This window comes from Prinia subflava, chromosome 2, assembly GCF_021018805.1.
Source record: "Prinia subflava isolate CZ2003 ecotype Zambia chromosome 2, Cam_Psub_1.2, whole genome shotgun sequence".
Lineage (NCBI taxonomy): Eukaryota > Metazoa > Chordata > Aves > Passeriformes > Cisticolidae > Prinia > Prinia subflava.
In genome coordinates, this window is record NC_086248.1 from 20,598,110 (window position 1) to 20,623,581 (window position 25,472).

General features: G+C 38.3%; 1 protein-coding gene across 1 annotated transcript in view; it reads left to right on the top strand.

The window, feature by feature from the left end:
* DLGAP2 (DLG associated protein 2) overlaps window positions 1–25,472 on the top strand; it is a 79,237-nt gene that overhangs the window by 5,464 nt on the left and 48,301 nt on the right. The window contains exons 2-5 of the mRNA XM_063389326.1: window positions 8,873–9,057; window positions 14,200–14,208; window positions 22,783–22,839; window positions 24,212–24,341. Coding sequence (XP_063245396.1) covers window positions 8,873–9,057; window positions 14,200–14,208; window positions 22,783–22,839; window positions 24,212–24,341 — 381 coding nt within the window. The remainder of the gene's footprint in view (window positions 1–8,872; window positions 9,058–14,199; window positions 14,209–22,782; window positions 22,840–24,211; window positions 24,342–25,472) is intronic.

A 25,472-nucleotide genomic window follows, 5' to 3' on the forward strand; every position in this document is an offset into this window, starting at 1 on the left:
GTACAGTGAATGAGTCAGCACTAAAAAAGGAAATAGCATGTTGTTCTAAAAAAGGCTTCAACCCACTCCTGTCTTCCTAGTGCATTTAAGTACGAGCGTCATCGGTTACAGCAGAGGCACTGCTAAGCATGTGGATAATAATGTCAGCTTGTGTACTGTACAGAATGAAAGAAAAGCACAGAGCTGGTCTCTTTAAAAAAGAAAAAGAAAAAAGCTGTCGTTTCAACAAGGCTCTTTGGTTTAAGTTAAGGCTACATGGAGAAAATCTTTGAGGACAAGCTAATGGATAAATGGGCCTTAAGCCCACATTTTCCCAGGAACTCTGCTGGTGACAGTACAGAGTCCCACAAATTAAACTGCTGCCCTTGTGAGGCACACAACTGCTTTGCCCTCTCCCTCTGGTTTGCAAGGATTGATGGATTTGAGCTCAGTGTACTTTTCTCAGCACTTCATCTTTGTGAAACTAGATTGTATCTGTTTGCTTGACACAAAACCCATGCATGAACTACAGAAGCTACATCCAATCCTCTACCAGAGAGTGCTCACTGTGGAACCAGGCAGGGCTAGCGGAGTTTTGATACTCACATCCAAATCACTACAACCCACACTGTGTTCACAATGATTTATGACCAGCCGCTAACTCAAGAATTAACTGGGTTGTTCCCACAGCAGGAAAAGCTGGTATAGACAGTAGGGTAGCAGGGCAGTCTGCATCCTAAATCAGCATGGACAAATGCTGTACCATTTGGCTTTCTACAGCCCATTACAGTCCCACAAGGATGTCCCAGCCACCCCTATGCCCTCCCAGTCAGCAGCAGAGATATGCAAGAGAAACAGGTAGTGCCCAGACAATAAGGGAAATGAAGGCACAGTTTTTGCCCTACAGCCCATTTGCGGTGTTAATGTCAGCTACAATATGTTGTGGAGCCTTAAATAAAAAGGAATAATAAAGCGTACACTTCCCTGTATTTACTGAATGCTGATGGGTTTGTGTATCACAAATCCCTGACTACTTAAATACCCCTCCCAAGGAAAAAAAATAAAAATAAAAATAAATAAGTAAATGCATTCAATCAATGATATTGTAAAGCAAATCTCTGACCAAACAGCTGTCTCAAACCATTGCTATCTTGCTTCCATGCCCACGTACAAGGATCTTCATATTGGATAAAATGAATTACTGAAATTTCTAAAAGAGTAGAAAGATTTCAGAGTTAGTATTTTCTTAAAGTTGCCAGAACATGTCCCTATTACTGAGGAAATGTCAAAGCTATGAGTAGAAAAGGGAGGCCATGATCCCACTGCCCTTTAATCAGGGGGAGTTGTCCTCCTTTATGATCTTAGAAGTGTGTTGCCAAATTGTTTTTGGATGTTCACTTCACTGAAGCTGAAGGCTGACCTTTGCAGCTGTTACTCAAAGGTGTCACTGGTTCTGAAGAAGTTTTCATACAGGAGTATCTTACTATTACATCTGGTGAAGGGCTGTCAGGAACATTGCAGCACTTGGGGCTGCAATGACTGCACACTCTCCCAGGCCACAGGCTTGCTGCCTAGGGCACACACAGCTCCTCTCTTGAGCAGTCCGTGCCATTTTTCCTGCAAGGAGGTGACTGTAAAAATGGTGCAGTATTCACAAATGTTGTTTTGTTTTTGTTTTTTCTCAGTTTGGCCATCTTACAATGCTGTGCTTAAAGCTTGGGTTTTAAAGTAGAATTGCAAATGTATTTAAATAGCTCATTGTCGGTATAGACAAGTTTCCTGGTACTTTGGTAGGGAAACACTTTTTGAAAAGTATGCAGATAGTTAAGCATTGCATAGTAGATCAACAGGAAAAAAAATACTCAGTTTGTTCTGGGAGCTAGATAATTGCAGTCATCTGGAATTAACTGTTCAAAACATTATGTCAATCATTAGTTAAAATCAGAAAAAATGATGAGAGGCAAATATAGCTATTAAATAGCCTTTAAAATATTTATGTTTTAAAGACATGTACTGTTTTTTCAGTAGTAGACCTGTAACAAACTGGAAAAAAAAGTGATATCATTTCCTGCTTCAATTAAATAAGATGCTGTTTATTACAGTTCAATTTCTTATTCAGCCCTGCACATGCTGCCTTTTAGATTCATCCCTCTCTAGCCTTATAATAGCTCTACAACCCTGGAGACCTCGCTCCTTAGTCTCTGTGGTTTCAGAGGTGCTGTGCAGTGTAAGTTTGTTGGGAGGACCTCTCCTTTTCTTCTTTTTAGGGGCATTTTTTTCTCTTGCTTTGTACTTCTATAACCTTGAATGGTCTGTGGGGTCCTGTCTGACTCAGGAAAACTTGTAGTCAGCCTCAGTTGCTGATGTTGTGGTCCCCTGGGCCTCGTCTGCTGCCTGCCAGGCAGGAAGCCCAGCTGGCAGATGTATTCCTGGCTCCCTTTCACCTGTAGTGAGGGACAGACTGCAATCCTCTTTAAGTCTTTAGCCTTTTGGTGCTTAGTTTTAGCAGAATTTGCATTTAGTTCAATTTATAGAAAAATATTTAAAGGAAAATGCAACTATGAGCTGGCCCAAAAGGACAAAGACACAGGAAAACAAAGTCTGGGTGCAAACCCTTTCTTGGCAGAAAAGCTGCTTGTTGTGGCACGCATGCAAAGTTCCAAGTTTTGGTCTTGATGTTTCTGTGAATTTCCATTGGTAAAATAATTGCTACCTTATGCTACATCTATTCTATCAAATTACATAGTGTCAGGATGGTTTCCTTAGCACTGCATTCTGATCCTCAATATTGTTATGTGGCTCAGCAGGTCTCAGGCACTTTATTCATCCAAGCTAGGCAATTTTTTTCCTGAACTCCCTCCTGAGCATGGGTTGGCTCAGTACTTAGCGCAGGGCAGGGTGTGTTCCAGGTAGCCACACTTTTTCAGAGGTAAAGATTGCTCCACAGCAGGGGAGTGAAGTGCTGCAGGGAATGCTGTGGCTCTTTGCTGACCTGTGTTTGCCCAGCCCTAAGGCAGCCACCACACCATTTGCATCCTTCTCTCTCCTTGTGCAAGTGGGTGAGTTGAAGCAACTCACCAGCTTAGCTGAATGCTTGCCTTTACTTATCCTTATTACTATTGTTAGGGTAATTTTTCAGGTAGCACTCTAAGTCATTTGACCATTACTAGCATTGCTTGAAAAGCTGAATATTGCTTAAGGAAAACCTGCCACACTGAAGTTAATGGTAATATAATTTTAAAGTGGTTTGAGCTGACCACAAAGCAGTGTCTTTGATCACATAACAAAGGAAATATGCAGCCAACTGAAGCACAGGTTTCTTAATTGAAACTGCTGGTTTTGTTTCTGCTGTTTCTAAGATTCAGAGATTATAAACAGGTTCTCATGTAAGTGCAGGCCAAGCTGTCCCTTCAGTCCAAGTTCACCTTATATCAAAGCTGTGGCACAAGATCTCAGTGAGTTTAGCCAGCTAAAATCGCGCACAGTGTGGACAAGCCCAGGACTGCTGTCTGACTGCACCTTGCTCCACCATGTCAAACCAGCACATAGTCCCAAGGGTCCCAGAGAGACCCAACAACACAGCAGAGGCTTTGCAGGTGGCTGAACTGCAGGGATCTGTGCCATCACTATGAGCACAGATGGTAATGGCGGAGGGAATTTGGCCCACTTTCATCCAAATAGTATAAACAAAGCTACAAATTCCTCACAACACCAATTAAGGTACTTACCCATCCTCAAATTATAATTCACATTGTTGCTGAAGAACCAGTTGGGAAACATAGTGCTGGTTCTTTCTTTTTTTTTTTTTTTTTTTTTTTTTTTTTTTTTTTTTTTTTAATTTGTTTGGTTTGATTTGGTTTTGTTTTTAATTCATCACTTGTGAGATATGAGTTATAAAACATCATTTAAGTGAAAAGAGCACAGTTCTTTTAGAAAACAAAGAAGCAATTTTAGTACACTGGACAGAAATCTTTCCTTCAGAAACTGCTTAGTACAGTTTGCTTGCAACTCCACATGAGAGAATAAAATCAGGCAATAATTAATGCTGACAATGATTGTCCTGTTTGAACATCTCCCAGCTGGAATAGTAGGTTTGTGTTCTGTGATCTGCATGGGTGTCCAGATTGTTACCAAATCCCAAATTCTTGAAGTCAGGTTGTTTTTAATCCAATGTAAAACATATATTGTTTGGGATCTACATTATTTCCTTCCTCTTTCTGTAATACTATGGCTGTTCAGAGCAAAGCCTGAAGAGAATGGCTGGCAGGTAAAGATGACTCTTGTTTTCCCAAATTAGCTCCTGCCCTGGTGGACTGTGTCAACATACCTTTAGAACACTTCAAGAACTCTCTGTGCTTCTGAGCTGTCAAGAAGTTCAAGGAGTAGAGGGTGACATGTGAAAATTAAAGCTAATTATGAAGAATTACATTGTTAGTGGTGAGGAGGAGTCCCCGGCATTGCTTTGTAGAGATTTTTCAATGACTTCATTGCATAATTCATGTTCTTGGTACAATGAATCAGCACATTAAAAAAAAAAAAAAGAAAAGAGCCACATGAAAGAAATTAGTCAGAGATGTGCACTGAGAATTGTGGTGAGCTGTAGACATGGAAACAAACTCCTCTTTTCAGATACTGCATTCTTCCCCCCTGCAAAAATCCTGAGCAACAGGGTCTAGAGTCCACAGCCAATAAACAGGAGAATGCCTTAGTGCCATTAACTTCAGAAAAATATTCTTGTAATTGCTTGGTGTTCCTTCTTGAGTGAAACTTTTGAAAACACAGGAGGTCCAGCTCCCATCTCCCACTCTAGTACCAAGAAAGCTTTCTACCATTGCAAAAAATCATCTCTGATTGCTCTCCAAGGTGGTCATTTGCTTTTATCTACTTGCAGCTGTGCACAAAGGCTGTTTTTCTGAGGCTCTTGAAGATGTGATCTAGGAGAAAACCTCTTACCTGCATTTCAGATTGTGTCACCTTCTTGAGAAAGCATAAAATTACAAAAATTATGTGTCTCCAACAGTATTACGTATCTTATCCTTCTTCACATCATGTATAGTCTAATTCCATGTACAGTCAGCTTCTGCTTCTAGTAAAATATGAAATTTGTATTACTAAAATAAGATTTAGGTAAAAATCAATATTTTAGTTAATTTTATATCTGCATGCTAATTAAATTTCACAGAACTCATATGAGGTAGATAATCCTCACTTTAACCTTTGGGAATGAGAAATATGAAGAAGTGATAATCATCTCCCTCAGCTGAAGCCCTTTATTTAGAAGAGGTTTGGATAGTAAAGTAATCTGCAGTTTTGAGCAGATCAGCAGTTTAGCAGTGGAACATCTTGAAAATTATGGGAGCTGTGAGCAAATACCGTAGAAGTGGATGGAACAACAGGAGCAGGTCTGGTTTGAAATGTCAGTGGCTCTTGCCATTCTGACTGTTTTAGCTAAACCCTAAACTGAAATAAGCTAAAAAAGCATCTAATTAACAGTGATCAAAGTCCAGAAAAATTAATATTTCATTGTTTCTTCCAGTTTTGATGTCAATATTGCTTAGATACAAGATTAGATAGTCACACTCCTAGAATTAGTTTTAGGAGCCCTAGGTTACCTATTTCTGATAAGGTATAAGGAAAAGCTTTTTCCCCCTGAGTGTGGTCAAACATGGGAACAGGTTGTCTAGAGAGGTTGTAGGGTCTTCATCTTTGGAAATATTCAAAACCCAGTTGGACACAGTCAAATTATCACTGAATATCCTGAGCTGGAAAGGATCCACAAGGATCATCGAGTCCAACTCCTGGCCCTGCACAGGACCATGCTCAAGAGTCACACCATGGGTTGACATATTGATTAGAAGGTGACCAAGAAAGCCTTCCTCTTCTGCAGCTGTTTCATCATAGAAGGAAAGAATAAGGCTACTGTTCTTTGAAATAAAAAACCAAACAACAAAGTTTTTTCTTCAGAAGATGATTTTAGGATCTGATGGGGAAATAACAGAAGGTCTTTCTGCTGCCTGTAGTTCGATACATTAAATCCAAGAAAGAAGAACTATTTGAGATTTTTCTTTGCACTTTACATTTTGATTGCTAACTAGATGGACCTTTCGTATGCTACTTTGAAGGAACTAATTCTCCTAAATGCCCTTATGGCAAATTTAGGATCCTTCCTAAGGTTCTGGAATTCACTGTCAGTTCAGCTTCATAACATGTAGTAAGTGTTAGGTACCAAATGCTTTATAAAAAATTGACCCCAGTGATTAATGTAAGATTTCAAATTGAACCAGTAGATAGACAGTTAAAAGATGTTAAAGTTTCTGAACCTGGTGCTCCTTACAGCAGCAGTGACTGATACTTGTGAAGGAGACTTGTCATTCTGTGTCATAGTTGTAACCAGATCAGCAGACAGACCTTGTCAGCCAGTTGTTCCTGCAAAAGGAAATTCATATGGTAATATGCAGTCTAACTCCTCTGTGGATAGAAACTACATATACAGGGATTCATGTTAACATCTAGAACAGAAGAAAGGCCTTTTTAGACATTATAAATATCAGCACTCATCAGTGTATGTAAGTCGATAATTAGGGTAATTATTCCAAATTAGCAGCTGCAAGCCCTGCAGATGGGAATTTCAGGGGCTGGTAACTATTGTAAGATAGAATTTCTGCAAGTTGCAAAGCCCTTTCCATATTTTGGAAGATGTACATTTAATGAGCCTCATACATGATGTTAAAATATTTTTATTAATATCTCAAAATAAAAATCTTTCCTGCAGTTGTATAATGCTTTTACTTTTCTTTTAATCTGCGTTGGGGTCCAAGATGGATTTGGAAAGACTTTTCTAAGTATTTAACCTATCAGCACAAGTAAATGAAGAACTATGCTGAACTGGGACTCAAATTTTACTTCTTTTCTCAGTCCATGAGTAAAGCATTTTCACTGTGTTCATTGTACTGTGCTCCTTTGGACAAAAAAAGAATCCAACCAAACCCAGATATTTTAATTGTGAATAATGCTGTAGCAACCATAAATGCTTCTGTGATAGCCAATGAGTTGGTCTGATTACAAAGGGATTCTTGTTGCCTTGTGTGCCATGAGCACATCACACGCACAAATAGAGCAGGACTTGTTTGGGTTTTAGCTTTGGTCTTTAGCTGTTATGTGAATTATTATAACTTATGAATACAGACAGCAAAAGAAATGCAATCAACAGAAACAGTAAAGCACAGAGCTGTAAGATTTATCACTTATCACAGTGAGGAAGTTTAAATTTTTAGATACTTTAATGTACAAAATCAGTCATTCCTATCTTTTAAATTAAGATTGCAACTTCAATCAACAAACAAGCCTGTGTTGTACTCATTTAAATCCAGTCCTTATCTAGTTATTTGAACATGGAATTTCAGACAAAATAAAATTGGGAAAGTGATAATTTTCTGCATTTGAGTAAGTAAAAGGTTATTGAGCAATTTCTTTCAAACTTTCTATTTAATTATCTTTTAACTGAAATAAAGGAAAGAAGTTTAAGCCAAAATAATTTTCTATGAAAAAGTTAGGAGGTTTTGAGGTTTTTTTAGAAAATAATATTAAGACATGATAATTGAGCTTTAGCACTGAAAATTGAACAGTATATCTTGTAGTGGGCCTATGTAGATGCCAGTAACTGCTTTTTAGCTTTTGGATTTTGTTTTCAGCTACACATTTAATACAGAATATTTAAAAATAAGAATATGTTTCTATGATGTCAAGTAATAAAATAGCTCTCTAATTCAGATTGGTCAGCTGTAGATTAAAAATGCTGAATTAAACATATATATATTTAGTTTTATATTTAATGTATATTAATTTGATTTATTATTTAATTCAACATTTTTATATATATAAATGCTGAATTAAATATATATATTTTTAGTATTATAAGTGACTGGCTATGACTACTATGACTACATGTAAATGATCTTTTAGGTCGCATAGAGTCATAAAAAACATTCCTGTAATATTAATCTTTGGTCCGAGAGACACACATTTGGTCCGAGAAAAGAAATGAAATGATGTATCACACTTATAAGCTTCAAGTTTGGGAAGATTTTCGATGCTTCCTTTCCAAACCCCATCCAAAGCTGAGCAATGTGAAAATTTTGTTTCTTTGCATAATCTAACCTGTATTTCACTTAGATTCATGCTCTGTCCTTTTACTTTGTATGAGAATGTGACTCTTTTGTTTGCTCCGATAGCTATCTTTAACATTTTTCTGATATGTGCAATCTATTTAATCTCTTCTTATCTGACTTCATCTTTGGCCTTTTTATTTTTTTCTGTCTTATGCTTGGGCTTTTAATTTAATATCTCTATTTTTACTTGTTCACTCCCTTGTAAAACTTCATTTCTCCCTTAATCCCTTTTTAGGAGTCAAAGCCCCAGGTCTGTTCACCTGGTGTACATGGCTAATTTGTGTCTTGGAAGGGCCACAACAATGGCAAGCAGATCATATTAGTTATTTAAACCCAGTCTCCAAGACTGCAGATAGCAATGGGAGCATTCACTTCAGCTCCATGGTGAACTCTGTCTGTAGAGGCTTTCAAATATGTTTGACTTGAATATCTTTATTAGACAGATATATAGCTTTGCAGAAATGATTAAATATGTGTTTAATTGAGATTTCAGATTTATCGTATATTGGTAAATAGAGGCATTAAACTGCTTAATATAGATGGAATCATAATGTTGATAAAGGATTTGATGCTGCCAAGGGTATGAGCCTTGATCCACTGATGAACTCTGTCACATTCTACCTTTTAACCATGAGTCCTTATAAAACATTTCAGAGGAAGGAGGTATTTAAACACACGAAAAGAATAAAACACATTCTGTGTGTGTGTTTTATGGTCTCCGTCAGGTACCTCAGGATGAATGGGGAGGATATCCAGCTGGTGGGAAAGACGAAGAGATCCCGTGCAGAAGAATGAGAAGTGGGAGCTATATTAAGGCCATGGGAGATGAAGAAAGTGGAGATTCTGATACTAGCCCCAAGACATCGCCAAAATTAACAGTTCGACCAGAGTCATTACTAAAATCCATTGGGCAAAGACCACTTGGAGATCATCAAAAGTAAGCTTCAGTACATCTTTCTGGAAGTTGTCATGACTTGGATAACTTTTCTTTGTGTCTTATGGGCAATGGTCAGCTTCCATAGGAAAAAAATATCTATAGTTTAATAGGTAATTTTTTGGCTTCTTTTTAAATTAGTTACAGTTTCTTGTGGTAAAACCTGCCATCTTCTTCCATCCATGAAATAAACCTGCTATTATGCTTGTTATGTTTACTGAATGAAATATATATATACTAATTTATGCCAAAATTTCAAAGTTCTGATTTTTTTCTCTAGAAGGATTGGTTTATATTGTAATTTTTTTGTTATTTCATTGCTTTCTCTGAAATAGAAAATATACACTATTCTGTACTAGATATAATGTTAAATATATAATTGTACCACATATTAGTCATTTTACACCTTTTTTATCAGTGTAATGTTTTATGAATCAGCTATACCATATCATACTCAAAGACATTATGGAGGATTTTGTTTGACTGGGTTATTTTTCATTCATGCTACCATTCATATTACCTACAATATGGCCTATAACTAAAGCAAATCTAAAAACTATAGGGAAATATGTAGCTATGTATGGTTTCCAATAGATCTTTATTTTCCTCACCTTTTTATCTTTTCAATATATCATATTATAAGTAAACTAAATATTCTTGTCAGGAGAGTTTGAAAATGGTAGCCTGATTTAAAACCTGCAGATTCTATTAATGTGACTGGATGTTTCTCATGGCTTAGGGAATTTATCTTTTTGCCTGGGATATAGACAAAAGAAATTAAGAGTGAAATCTTTGACCAAGTGTTGTTTATTGCTCTCTAGGTAATACCATATGGTTTACCACAGTGACTCACCTTTCCATAAAATAAAATCAAACAAAAACTCTAGGCAAAAATCCTTTAGGCTTAATTAAATTGAATTATTTATCTTGCAATCTGCAAGGAAGCCATCAACTTTCACTATTATTGAAGAGTTTCCATTCATTGCTTCATATTGTGCTGTCCCAGCCACTGCCTGGCTGAGTGCTGGGCACTGTTGTAGGCCAGGGGTCATTCCCAGAGACAGTTTGGTTGCAGTTATCCCAGTTTTGGAGGGTATATCGTATCTTATTTGTGCCACAAACTGAAATATTTTCTTAGATCCTGTTCTAACTTTCAAGCACTTAGACCAAATAAAACATATTCTATGCTGTCCTTTGTTTCCAGCAGTGGTTGGACCTCCCACAAGGGAATCTGGGTAGCAGCACAAACTTTCCAGTGAGTGACAGATCTTGGTGCCTGCCCTAGACCACTACAGCTTATAAACAGATCCAGACAGCAATTAAACATAACTAAACATACAAATTCAAATAAGGAATATATTTCAAGAAAGCAAGTATTCCTGATTTGTTAAATCCTGAAGGCAGGTGGTTATTAGTAGACCAATACCAAATATTGAGTCTTCTGTCAGTTTTCCATGTATTGCAAATACACCACTCAAAATTTAATTGATTAAAGCACGGGTGCACTTCTGATGCATGTACTGGGTTTGACAGCTGTGCTTGTTCATGGCCCCAGAGGATTTTATGGCATAGTTACCACTAACCAGTCAGAAAAGGAGGAAGCTTTCTGTAATACTGTAAAATATTATTAGGGGTTCTGCTGAAAATTTGTCACTAGCACCATACTAAGAATAATTGAGCAGCCAGTTTAAATCCTCAGTTTTTTTCCTTAAACTGAAGGGAAGCACCTTGAATCTGCCAGGTCAACATTCACAGGTTTTTCCAGTGAACTTCAAGCAGAAATGTGACAATTATTCTGGTTCTTGTAAGCTGTTCTTGCAAAAATCTACAGATTTCTGCAATCCTAAAGCAGACAGAAAATTTCTTGTTGCACAGAAATGCAAAGCGCTGATCCTAAACTTGGGTTTTCACCACAAGCCATCTCCTCCTAGGATATCTGTCTCCCTGTCACTGAGGCTGCCTTTTCTGTTGGATGTCTGTGAATGATATAGCAATGGATAATGGTTATGGAGCCTTCCTTCCTCCTCCAGCATGGCTCAGTTATCCCCACTGCATGCTGGGCAGCATTGGTACCACTGATCATGCTGCTGAACAAAAAGCCAGGCCTTTGAAAGCATTCCTGCATGTTTAGCAGGGCTGAATAGCATTTCTGGCGTGTGTTATGAGAAATTACATAATTCAGGATGTCAGCTGCATTAGCTGTCTTCTTAGCTTGTTTACCCAGATGGAGGGAGCTAGTGCACAGAAATAATATGGGAATTTAATTCTCTCAGTCCTCTGCTGGGGTGACAGGGTAGCTCAGAACTGGGGTCTGCCAGAGCACCAGTACACTTCTAATAAAAGATGAATATTGATACTTTTGGCAGTATAAAAACATTTATTGGCTGCAAAACAGAAGTAGATGGATTTAATGAGAAAAAGGCTAGTTTTCCATCACTATCCTGAATGTGATAAAATGAAAATTAGAACAGCCTTCACTTAACCTTCAACAGATGTTTTACATGTGTGTGTGTTTCTTGTCCGAGTATATTAGGCATATTTGCAAGGACTTTATTCTCATTTAAATTCTGTTTATGCTTCAACAAAAGTAAGCCCTATTTTACTGGTTTGTGTTGCTTGAAGATTCAGCAAATTGAACACTAAAAGTTTCTAAACAATAAAAATGCATATTTGCATCTGAATAAATAAATACAAATAGATAAATGTAAATGATATCATAGAAGCATTAAAATTCTGAAAATAATATATTTTAAGTTGCTTTTGGAAAGGAGTATATTTTACTCCAAGCTAGGGGAAAAAAGGAAGTGCATAGTCTGCCGTGGCTGGTTTCTAAAGCTGACAGGAGCAGGTCAAACACCCAACCACAGAGACATGGCACAGCCAGCAGCTTTCCCAGCCCACCTCCAGCCAAGGCCACCTGTCCCACCCCTGGACAGTGCCAAGCCATGCTTCAGGGACCAGCTCTGTTGGATGCAGCCACTCTCACTGCAGGAAAAGAAAGCTTGGCCAAAGGGTCAGGTAATGGACCCAGCTTGTTTCTGAGTATTGCTATGGCATAAAGGGGCTCCATGTTTTCTGGACTTTTCAAAAATGAAATGCACCTAAATGTTTAGCTTACTCACTGAAGATAAATAAATTTCAATTCTTGATGTTTAAAAAAGCAAAATAGTATGTTGCACTACTTAGTACAATAACATCAAGTTGAAGGCCAGTGTAATTTACTAGCATTATTAGGAAATTGCATTTAAGTAAATTGTAATGTAATCAGACTTCCTGTGGTGGAGACAGGACACATACCTGAGTCTGCTTCCTTTCAACTTTTTGTTTTCTTGGAATGGTCCCAGAAACCCTATTGAATGTGGAAATTATGTTGACTCCCAGTAGTCCTGGAAAAAATAGTTCATTTTTATATCTTTTTAAAAAATTATTTTTCACTATTGATTATACAAAATTGTTCAGATGTCAGTTTTGTTATACTAGAAGTGAAATGCAAGCCCTTCTATTCAGTCCATTGTTTTCTGCTGTGCTGTGGTGCTACTGAAGATGAAGCTAAACTGTGTTGGAGGGCAGTAGTTCATAGAAGGTATGTCATATACTGCTAGGCATTTTCATTTACATTAAAGATCAAAACAACTGAACAGTTTGTGGAATGGATAGCTGAAAAAAAGGGAGTGTCTGTCCCTGTCTTAAATAAGTTTTGTGCAATCCTGGAAGAGAGACTGACCCACATGATTTGTAAGAGTATCCTTCCAACTTAGTAAATGTCATTTTTCTGTATTTATGACAAAACTAAACAAAGCTAAGATGGAAGCATCAGAGACACTGGGATCCGGAAAGCAAAGCTGAAAATAAAACAAGAATTTTGAACACTGGAATGGGAGAGCAATTCTGAAAAACTGAAGATAATATGGTTATTTGATGCTTTTCATTTTCAGGAAAAAAAGTACTTAATATACTGATTATGTAAATGAAGAGAATAACACAGTAGAAATAGCAAATTCCATTTTCAGTATCTCCTCTTTGAAGTGTTGTGAAAGAGTCTGAAAACCATCTCACCATTTAGCTGAAAGTGATAACAATAGCATTTACCCCAAAGTAAATACACTCTGTTTGAAGATCATACTGGTATCACTGACACAAATGAAAAGTCATGCTGTGCTGAAGTTTTCCATTATGCTCTGAAGTGACTCACAGGAAACTATGAAGATGAAATAGGTTAAGCTACAGTAAAATAAATTCAGTGACAGCAATGTGTACTTTTGTTTTGTAAACTAATGGCAGAATTTTCTGTTTCTTGTAGCCTAGACACCTTAAGCTGATGGGTGGGCAGACAGAAGGATGTGTGAGCACAGAGGTAGTACAAAAATGTAGTATGTCAGTGAGGAAGGGAATCTGCCATAGTACAAATTGTTTGGCAAACTACCACAGTACCATACCAGTGATCCTTCAAGTTGTCTTGACAACCCAGGATTAAGTTTTTTACGTAATCCTCTGCCAGATTTTGGCCACTGTATTGAATGAGTATCTTAAAGTATGAAGCACAGAGAGAGCATCTGTGCCTCCCTCAGATGTTTAACATCTTAGTTTTGTAGGCTGTTCACACCCATAGCACACCTGAAGAACATGATGCATGTCCGGATTTCAGCCACTCTTACTCAGTCTGGTATCTTAACACAAAACGCTTTATTTAGTATTGTAAGCTGATATGTGTAAAACCTGAAATCGTTGTAGAGTAAAGCAGAGCAAAAGAATGACCTTTCGCTGCTCTGCCTCTTTTCAGAGTGAGAGCATCTGTCCGTGGCCACACTAAGTTAATGCTTGTCTGGACTGCTACCCAAGGCATTGCCATGTGTTCTGTTCTGCAGACTTTATTATGGCAACAAAAACGGTGCCAAAGCACACAGCAAGGGGATTAAACCTCAACCAGATCTGATGGCACTCAGCTGCCAGAGCCCTTGGCTCAGCAGGAATCATGGAACAGCACAGGCTCCTCTAAGATATATGGGAAATCTGATTTAAAAAAAAATCATTACATTTGCAACCGTTTGTGCTAACCATAACATGCTTACAACACGAGAACGTGAAAGTCAAAAGAGAAGTTTGGAAGCAATGCATGAGACCAGCCCTGTGGGTTTTCATCCAGCTTTGCTCAGGACAGTGCAGACTCCATTATTCTTTAGTGCCAAACAAATTTGTGGGTATTTCTCCTAAGACACACCCCTTGGCAGGTGTACACAGAAAAGGCCTGTGGATAAGTGTGCACATGTGGGGGAGTGGGTGTGCTGCAAAAATGTCTCAGATTGAGAGTTGAAGCACACCTTCTTTGCTAGAGAAATTAATGTCCTCTTTCAACATTATCCATTGCTGTGCACCAGTGATCCAAGCCTGTTTTAATTTTTAAGGTAAACTTCAATTTGCCATTACCTCTTCTACATTTTAAATTAGGAATGGTTTTGAAGCTACTCCTGAGAAATATTTTTAATAGAAGAGATGAGGAAAAACACTAGAAAAGGAACTCTCATCTTTTATATGCTTTTTATTTATCTTCGGGGTTTTTTTCCCCTCAATCTTCTGACTCTAAAAAGCCTCATTACACACTTCATTAGTAGCTTTCTGAGGCCCTATAGTCTAGCAGCATCTACTCAGAGTCTCTGAGGGGTGAAATTGGAGATTTACTGAGGAGAGTTTGAGGGCTAATTACAAAGCCTTATCAACGAATAACATAATCAGAGGGCCACTGGCGTGGTGATAGTCTTCTCTGCTTCAGTCAATAAGATCTGGGTTAGATTAGGCTGCAGGGTTAAGAGGGAATGCTGATGAAGGGCAGAGAGTCATCTGGCTACCTAGGAAACATGTTTTGTGGGGTCAGAAGACATCCCCATCTTTTCTTCCTTCGCAGAATAATAACAAATGCTCTCAGGCAGTGTTAGGCATCTTGTTCTGTGAGAAATAGCACAGTGTGAAACACAGGGAGTCACTGAGCCCAGATCTCCTGCCTTATTTTAGTAAATACCAGCTTTATGTTGTAGGGCTGAAATGTATTACCCTGGATTAGGGATGGAAGGAGATCCTAAGGCTCTAAACAAAGTCCAGAGTCTTTTCAGGAATAAAACAGGCTTTTCTCAGAAAAATGCAATTACATGATGGATTGTGGTGAAAATGCAGTAAGATTCAGGTCAATATAACAAGTACAAATAGTGATACCCAAGGGAAAATATGCCTCTGTTTTTTGGTGCCTATTTATTCCTGCTTCCAACAAATATTTTAGTTTTACTTTTCATTTGAAAAGGATCAAAAGCGGATTTTCTCATTTGTTTCATTTTCAATAAAAACTAAATAGAACTATAAAGGATGTGTACAGAAACACTCCTTCAGGGAAGGAATTGAAAATTAAAATTGATTCTTTTGGTTAAAAACTCAGAATTTTTTTATATTTGTACACACACACACACACACACATATATATATTCATTTTTCCCAATTCTACTCGATTACTTCTCCAGAAGTTACATAGTCTCATTAGTATCTTCAACTTCAGCTTGAAGGTCACTTATTTTCTTTAGATCTATTGGTTTTAATGGACTTACCTGTGTGTTCAAATTAACCTCATGTTCAGATGCATTAATGAGTCCTGATAGCCTATAGTCTACACTTGTTCTACCCAATTGGGACTTCTTGCATGTGTACATGTATATGCACCAAAAGCAAAAAGAAAAAAAGTGAGATAGCTTCCTGAAGGAATTAATGAATATTTCAGTTCCACAAATGGATTTAGGAACATATATCCAGTATTTGAATTCTGCTTAGATCCATAGACCCATTTGCTCAACTGCTACACGATGCTTTAAATGCCCTTTAAGTTTTTGCCATAGCACCTGCCTGAATTTTGTTGATGCTGACCAGCTTGTTGCCTGCTTGCCAGGACAAGCTCAAAATATTATATTGGAACAAGACTTTTAGGATTATCTATAGATTAGCTATATGTGTAAATCTGTCACCTTTTAGAAAGTTTTGAGTTTAGATTTCTCATGTCCTACTTTTTTATTACATGCACATTTTGAGTGATTAGGAATACAGGCTTGGTTGAGCCTACTTCCTCTCTATCTTTGCAACGAGTGATCAAACCACTAGACTGTGTAACGATTCTGATTATTTCCTCTCATTCTCTTCTGGTTCATGTTGTACCAAATCCCTGAACACTTACTGACAGTAAGAGTTCTCTCCTACCAGTGATTAGTAGTCATTTCATAAGGATGAAAACAGCAGTCTCCACTTCTTTCCTGGCATATCCCTGTAATAAATCAAATGTTCAATATCTTTCAGGCACACTTTTTAAAAAAAGTATAGGTCAATGATAAACTATGTAGGCATCTAAATAATTTTGTTTGGCCCAAATTCTCATATCTACCAGTGATCAAAGAGACGCTTCAGACTGGAAATATTAGAAAAGAAATTCTTTGCTACAGATAAATTTATGAGATTTATGTGCATTTTTGGTTTTCTAAAGAGCCAAACTAAATGTGCTATTCGAAAGGGAGAATCAGACTTAATATCTGCACTCTGAGTTCTCCAATGGGCTTCATGCAGGCACATCTGGGCCCCTTTGCAGAGCTCTATTGACTCCAGCAGGGCTCCATGGAGATACAGTGTGACTCACAGCTGCTCTACAATGGCACTGCTGGCTGAGCCTAATCATTAGATTCTGGTCGATGAGTTATTTTGTGTATCTAGAAAGACATAGTTAAGATAGATCCAGATAGAGAAATGAATATCCATTGAAATGCAAATCTCTCAATAAAATGGGTTTTGATAACTGCCGCTACTTTGATAATTCTAATGCACCTCCCTTTTAGGCACCCAAGATGAATTCTTTTACAAATTTTATCTTTTTGTCCCAGAAAGATACTTCTGAATTGCATATACTGATTTGAACAGGAGTGATTGCACTTTCTTTAATGTTCCCATTCATCCTTACATTTTTGCACAAATGCAGGCATGATCATGAAAATAAAAAGGTATGATTTTAGAAAATGGCAATTCCAAAAATTAATTTGATGGAACATGAACTTCCTTTATATTGAATGCTCCCTGCATAAATCTGATAAACCCATTCAGAGTCAGAAGGTGACCTTCTTGCTGCAACTTTTAGAGGCCTCAGAAGATGTTAATTCACTTTTGGTGCCTTCTTGACCCAGGGTGCACTGGTGGCTGAACATTTGTCAGAGAGGAGGTACTCTGGGGAGTGATCACTATTTTGAATGGGAGTAGATAAAGGAATGACCTTGGCAAGTATATTGCTGGCATTGCAATCATACTGTTTTAAACAATGGGTTTAGGTTTATGAGAAAGTATGTGATGTCAGTCACTTACTAGAAAATGAAGACAGTAAAAAAAACAAAAGAAAAGTGGTGTGACTGAGAAATCCCTTTCTCAGGAGTTATATAGTCCATTATCCCCCTGGGGTTGTCTTGGCTGTCAAGTATTGCTGCTCGGGAATTAGAATTTGTAGGAAGAAATTAAGGGGCTTTTAGCATCTGTACTCACCTGTAGTGGGTTAAATCACAACATCTGCACTGGTGATGTCACACTTCAATTCCAGTATCCAGTTTTGGGCCACTCATTTCAAGAAAGACCTTGAGGTGCTGTAGCGTGTCCAGACAAGGGCAGCAAGGCTGGTGAAGGGTCTGTAACACGAGTCCTGTGAGAAGCAGCTGAGAGAGCTGACGTTGTTTAGCCTGGAGAAGAGAAGGCTCAGGGAAGACCTTATCTCTCTCTACAGCTGCCTGAGAGAAGGGTGTAACCAGGCAGGGGTCAGCCTCTTCTTGTAGGCAATCAGTGACAGGACAAGAGGACACGGTCTTAATGCACCAGGGAGGTTTACATTGGGCATTGGGAAGAAGTTCTTCACAGAAGTGAATGGGCAGGGGAATGGGCTGCCCAGGGAGGTGGTGGAGTCACCGTCCCTGGAGGTGGAGGTGTTTAAGATGACTGGACATGGCACTCAGTTCCATGGTCTAGTTGACAAGGTGGTGTTAGGTCATAGGTTGAACTTGATGATCTCAGAGATTTTTTTCCAACCTACTTGATTCTGTGATTTTTTTTTTTTTTTTTTTTTTTTTTTTTTTTTTTTTTTTTTTTGTGTGTGTGTGTGTGTGTGTTGTTTTGACCCTGGACTAGCTATAAGATGTAAAACCGTGCCATTTTCTAATTCTGGCATTTCAAACTGTCCTTAAAGTGAAACAATATTGTTACCATGCATACTTTTTCACCAAATGAAACCATTCACCTTCTGCAAGACATGCAATGTTTGCATGAGTCCTGATGCAGTACTGTGTCTTGCAAATCTATGTCACGGCAATACTTATCATACAACAGTGCCAAGAGACTTCAGGAAACATTCCTTAAACCATCCTGGGTGTTCATCAGCACCTGACCTCAGTGACGACAAAGGATGGGCTGAGTGCTACACAAAGGGACAGATTTTGACTGAGAGTGGTGCGAGGTGCTGCGGCACACATCCCAGGGGAATGCCTCAGATCCCCCAGCGCCATGTATGAACTCACCGTGCTACTTCAGACACTGCCCATGGTCCCATAAACTTTCCAAAAGTTATATAAAACAATAGAATTCAGGAAAAAAAATTAAATAATGTTAGCTCTCTCTTATTTATAAAGTATCTTACTCCTTTAATAAATGCACCATTAATATAAAAGGAAATAGAAGGCTAAATATTAGATTGCTGAAGATGAGGAGAGTCTTTCTGTTATCATTATTTAGTGCCCTTCCCTTATCATTAGTTAATGTGTTATTGCAGCTATTGGATTAGCTTGCATTATTATTCCTTTCATTAAAACATGTTCTAAACAGCTCTCTGTTTTTCCAAGTCTTCTGTTAGAAATGCCTCAGTTAAGAAAAGATAAGGAGATGTAGACATCCTTTCCATCTCCTGAAATCTATTCACAAACATTATGTAGTGCTTTTTGATTGCAATACATGAAAACTTAAATTTCTTTCTACGTTTTTTACATATGTCCTGTTAAAGATGACTACAAGACAAGGAAAAGCACAAATTTAAAATTGGGGGTTTGGAGTCAAAAAATTTTTAAAAAGTCATCTTTTTTGTTTCTTTGGGTTTGGGGTTTTTTTAGCACATCTTGTCGCTTGTTGTATGGTTAAAGTAACAGGTGTTTTCCTGCAGTTATTTCCCCCCATTCTGCTCTTAAATTTTACTCTGGGCGAAGTGTGGGAAAGAACAGTTAGTTTGCACATGAAGTCGAAGAGGTTTCAGGTTAGTGGTAGCCTCCTAAGTGGGGGGATGGGATAGATAGCAGGTTGAGCAGGACTTTGATGACAAACTGAGGTGTTAGGGGTACTTTTGAAATCTGCAGAGGACAAAAGGACAAGTGGCCCAATACTGACTTCTGGGGGATGTTTTAGAAGATCTTGAACAGGAAACTGTGAGGTGGGACTTCAAGAGGGAGCAGTAAGGATTAGGATCTGGGTGGGTCAAGAATGAAAAAGAGCTGTCCGTGAGGGTTTTCGCAAAGGTGTGTCCTGAGCCCAGAGGAAGGCTCAGCTTTCAAGCAGGAGCATCAGGCACATGAGGTTTGGATACAGAAGCCTGAGCTTTTGCAGTTTAGAGAAATGCAAGAAAATGGAGACTGTAATGCAAGACTCTTAGGAACTGCTTTTGGACTTCTGTCTCTTTCCTTATTCTTGAATGTATTTTTTCTTGGAATATGCAGCCTATCACTGCCATTCACTCTGTGCCAGGATGACAGGCTATCCCAGCTATGCTGTCAGGCAAGCTATCAGTTATACTGTCCCACAGAAGCATGTCATTCTAGAGCTCACTTTGGTTATAATACATCATTTTTCCTCCCTGAACTCAGGCAATCTGCTGAGTGCTGAATGCACTATTGCAAATTTATCTGTCTTCACTGCGAGTCCTTTACTTTTAAAGTGGACGTTCTCAGCTGCTGCAAGGTCATTACATGGAAGTGCTTCTCCCCAAAAAATTTCTATAGGCTTTGAGCCTTTCTTTCAGCTAAGATATTTCTCATTAAATTTAAGACCTCGGCTGCAATGAACTTCTTCCAAAGCCAGTGGAAAATGGAAAGTAGCCCTTGGGGGCAGAAAAGATTTTAAAAGACATCTCTTCCTAAAATCTAGTCTATTCAGAAAAGCAAGTGGGAAGAGAGTAGACATAGTAATTTAATTTTTCCTATTAGTCTCACCCTATTCCTCCTTTTCCTTAGTACTGATTTTTAGAGCCACCTCTTTGGTGTTACTGTGTGTATTTGTTTAGTGGTCCTGGAGATGATCTGTTAAAACATCTCATTTGCATATGCTTGTCTTGCCCTTCTTCAGTGATCAGCTGAGATATAAGATCATCCATGCTGCTACAGAACATAAAAGAAAATTATTTTCTGTTTCCAAAACAAAAGAACTTTGATGTTTTGGAAATGAAGGTCAAGAATTTTGTTCCTAAGCTTACAGATAGAGTGGATGTCATTAAAATGTCAGCATTTAAATGGCCAGATGCTGATTGTGTTTTCTAGCATTGTTGACAAGCATGAGACTTCCTTGAGCAACAGATCATGACATTTGAGAGCAGCTTCCCCATGTAACTCTGGTATTTCTCTTCTGTATCATGTTTATAGCAAGGTCATAATATTCACCATGCACCGACACATTTATCCTAGAGGATAACGTTGAGATTATATCTTAGAAATAAAAACTAGTAACTTCTATTTATCAGGATAATTTCAAAGTGTTAATCAGATGAGTGTAAAATTGCTTTTATAGCCTTTTATAGCTTTTATATGTAACATTTTTACTTTACTACAGTTCCATGGATCAATTAATCTCCTCTGATAAATGAAAAATTATTTAACTATCAGGTAATATCCAAACTCATTCATCAAAGCTCAGCTGCCTAGAAGTACTATGGAATGCTGGGCTTCTTTCCATAAGAAATTATTGCTGTAAAAATTGTTGATGGTATTTAATGACAGCAATACCTAGGAAGGAATCAGAGTGTGATTAATTAAATACTAGGTCGTTAAGCATTATTTAGCAAAGAAGACACTCATTAGATCCAGGTTTAAATTAATTAATTTTAAGTATTTCATACAGTAGTTTCTATTAATTCTATTAATTCTATTCCTTCTATCTTTTCTTTATGTGGCCCATGTTTTAATGAAATCTCGAACATCTATTTAATAAATTGTATATGAACTCAGAATCTCAATTTTGCCACCTGATTACGACAAGCAGAACATCCAGGAGGGACTTATTTGTTTTGAAAAATATTAATGTGACAACATCAAAGAGATTATTGACAATACCAGACAGATTAAAAGCCTCTGCCCTCATGAGAACCCACCTGGAGCAGTATGTCCACGTCAGGAGTCCTCAGCACAAGATTTATGTGGACCCCTTAGATCAGGTCCTCAGGAGGCCAAAATGATCAGAGGGCTGTCTCCTGTGGAGACAGGCTGAGAGATCTGGGGATGTTCACCCTGAAGAAGAGAAGTCACCCTTGCAACCTTCCAGTACCTAAACAGGGCTTTGAAAGAAGAGGAAGAGTGACTTTTTACCTGGGCAGGTAGGATAGGACGAGGGGTGATTGTTTTGAACTTAGAGATTTAGGTTAAATCTTAGGAAGAAATTTTTTACTGTGAGGGTGGTGAGGCACTGACACAGGTTGCCCAGAGAAGCTGTGGATGCCCCATCCCTGGACAAGTTCAGGGCCAGGTTTGACAGGGCTTTGAGCAATGTGGTCTGTTGGGAGATGTCCTTGCCCTTGGCAGGAGGTTGGAACTACATGATCTTTAAGGTCCCTTCCAACACAAGCCCATCTGTGGTTCCATAAGTAAAGCATATGCAAAAGTCAGAATGAGACAGAGCAGTCAGTCACCAGCCTATCTGTAGAGGAAAGGAAGATTAGTTACATCCAGTAACTAAATGTGGATAATGAGGCTTTACACCACTTCACCTAATCTATTATATTTGTCTTCATACCTATGGGAACCAAAATAAAATGTTCTTGTTTTTTTCATCTAAAACCAAATTAAACCCACTATCAGACTGTTATCTTAATCATAGAATCACTTTGACTGTAATGACTTAATTAACCTCTGAGCCCATACCTGCGATAATCTCATACATTTTCATTTTGGATTTAGCAGTTATAGCATAGTTTCTACATAGTTTATCTCTGGCATGAGGTTAAAGAGACATTACATTGAGGGAACTCAATAGACAGGAAGAAATGAATTGGTTTTTTCTCCAGAGAAATTTCTTAGGATTTTGAATGAACACCTGCCTTGAACAAAGAAGAAAACAAAACTCATCCTTTTTTTTGCTTCGCCAGCTCCATTGCTCTTCTTTGGATATGCTCCAGCAAATTTATTAGGAAAAATTTCTTCATTGAAACGACTATAAGGCATTGGAACTGGCTGCCCAGGGAAATGGCTGAGTCACCATCCCTGGGGGTATTTAAAGGACATGTAGATGTGGTACTTAGGGACATGGTTTAGCAATGGACTTGGCAGCGTTCAGTTAACAATTGGATTCAATGATCTCAGAGGCCTTTTCCAAAGTAAATAATTCTATGAATTGAAGGTAGATGCACTGGGGAAGCAAAGCTATGTCTGTGTAGATCCTGAGATGGGAGGACACATGGAAATGCCTGAGAACAGACCTCCCAAGTATAAGGGTCTCTATATCCCATCTGCTCTTGCAGCTGGTGGTGTGAGGGAATACTGGATCATCACACATGAGACATCAAAGGTCATGGCTACACAGGGAGATGGATCTCAGTCCTCTGCTTTTCTAGGCAAAGCCATGATAAAATGTTTAAAGTTCCTCCCAGAGTGGTCCTCAGGAATTACATCCAAACTCAGGTTGTGTCTGCCCCATGAGGAAGGCTGAGCTCTTCCTCAAGCTGTGCTCATGCACAAGCCTTTGGTCATGCTCAATGTTTGATAAATATGGTCTGAGAAACAAAACCCTGGTTTGTGTTTCATCTTGTGGCAGGAGTTGAATCTATGGCTTTCTCACTCACTGAGTGATCTGGTTCTTCCAGAGAGGAAACTTCATCCTTCATCCAGGGGGATTTCCAACAGCCCAGGCACATGGCACAGACACTGCTGGGCACTGCTGGACTGACCAACTCTGCCAGCTCAGCATGAAGTAACCGTGTGGCCAATATTAGGCATTCAACTGGCACGAATCTACTTTCCCAGAAATTGTTTTTGTTCAAGCTACCTTTAAGGAATAAATATAAAAGCTGCCTTTTTACCGCATGAAACCAATTATTGTCTGGGACATTAATTCTTTTCTGCACTGATGTGCAGGGGAAAGTCCTAAAATCTGATTTACAGAAGTTCTGAGAACTCTGGTGTACCAGAGTTTAATTTTTTGTATTCAAGGCAAAGTATTGCACTTTTCTGAGGTTTCTTTATTTTCCTGTAATGTTAATACATTTAAAACAAAACGTGAAGACTAGCATACTCTTGGTGTGAAAGCATACTGAAGAGGGCTCAGTGTGGTGTTACGGTCCCAGTCCTGCAAAATGGGAAATGTGTTGTAATAAAACAATTTCTACAGCTTCATGCAGTTTCTCTGAGCATCTTAATAATTTATATTTTTAGCTGAACATGAGATATTTCAGTCTTTTGTAAAACTGTATCAATTCTTTGAAGATAAAAGGGCTCTTGATCCCTAAAACCCTGATGAAAACCAGATTACAAGTAGCAGATTTTATCTATGAGGAAAGATTTTTAGTTACTTTGCTTTGTGTTTTAGCTCTGTTTTTTGTTACTGTTGACCTAGACATTGTCTTTTAGTAAAGTTCAACATTAATAGCCAGGAGGATTGATGATGTTTAAATAGAGCAAAGACTTAAAATTTCATACCATCTAGGTGGCAGACCCACAGACAGATTCTCTGCTTGTGCTAAGACGTTTGGCTACAACAGATCTATGATTCTTTATAAAGAGTAAGATTTGGACCCAGGGGAGTGGGTTTGTGTGTCTCATGCCAATTACTGTCTTTCGTGTCCTAATTGATTCCATCTGTAGTTTTACACCCTTTCCTTTTTTTCTTCCTTTTTCCTTTGTAGTCAGAGCTACCTTCAAACTGCAAGTGACGTGCCTGGGGGTCACAACCTGGATCCCTCTGCAAACTACAATTCCCCAAAGTTTCGCTCAAGGAATCAGAGCTATATGAGAGCAGTGAGCACGCTCAGTCAGGCCAGCTGTGTTAGTCAGGTGGGAAATTCTTGTTATAATTTTTCTTATAGGTTAACTGCAGATGTGAGAGATGTAATTCAGTGGATGGCTTTAGGGTTTTTTGCATTTTTTAAATTAATATCAAACTGAGGATCTGAATTGTGGAGGTAATTCAGTTCTAAGGAATGTAACTCAAAATTTCAAGAAAAATACTGAATGCTAGAGGCAAAGAGACAATATCAAACATTATGTTTTCTATTTCTTTTTCATTAAAAATATAAATACTGGTGTTTTTATTTTCAGTCCATATTAAATATTTAAATATTAAGAAGATTCAGACTGAGTATGAGGAGCTCCTATAACTCTCCTGCAGTACTTGTCACCTGAAAATACCTGCTCTGATTTCAGTAAATGTGGGTTGCCAGATTAAGATATTGGCTGAAAAAAATTATGCTCCCAAGGAGCAGTGATTCATCCTAAATCAAATCTCTCACTCTTCTTGGGTGAAAGAGTAAATCCTATCAACTATTCTACATATGGGACTCTTGAAAAGGTAGAGTTTTCCTCCCTACCCTAGGTTTTGTGTCTGTTAGTTAGTACTAACTCATGGTAAAGTGAGGTCTGAATCACATCTGAAGTGTAATAAGCCATAAGAATTACATGCATGTTCTATTTAGCAGAGGACTTTACATAAAACTCCCAAATTTTTAATGTTTATTGGTCCTGACTTTCCTTCCCTGTGTTGTTTCATGACAGATGGGCCCTGCCCTCTTCTCAGACGTGGTACTTAATATTTCCTTGACCATTTAGTGAGACACCTAAGGGTATACATACATGATGCTTATGTTAAAAGAGAAATCTTTTTAAAGCAACTTCATTCATATTCAATTTGTATTGCCTGGCAATTCAAGCCTGGATTCAACTCATCTAACTTGATGCTTTTAACTGAGGCAACAACTAAAGCTTCCTCTGTAGTTAATGGAGCAAAATGTTTTCTTCCAGGACAGTGCACACCCCGAGTGGGCTGAGAACCCTCTGAAAATGCTCGTCAGTCTCCACTGACTGCTGGGAGCTGGGAGGGGCTTGTCACCTGACTAATGCCCTTCAGAAAAATTCCTTAATTTATGTGAGGCAATTCACACATTAGAATTA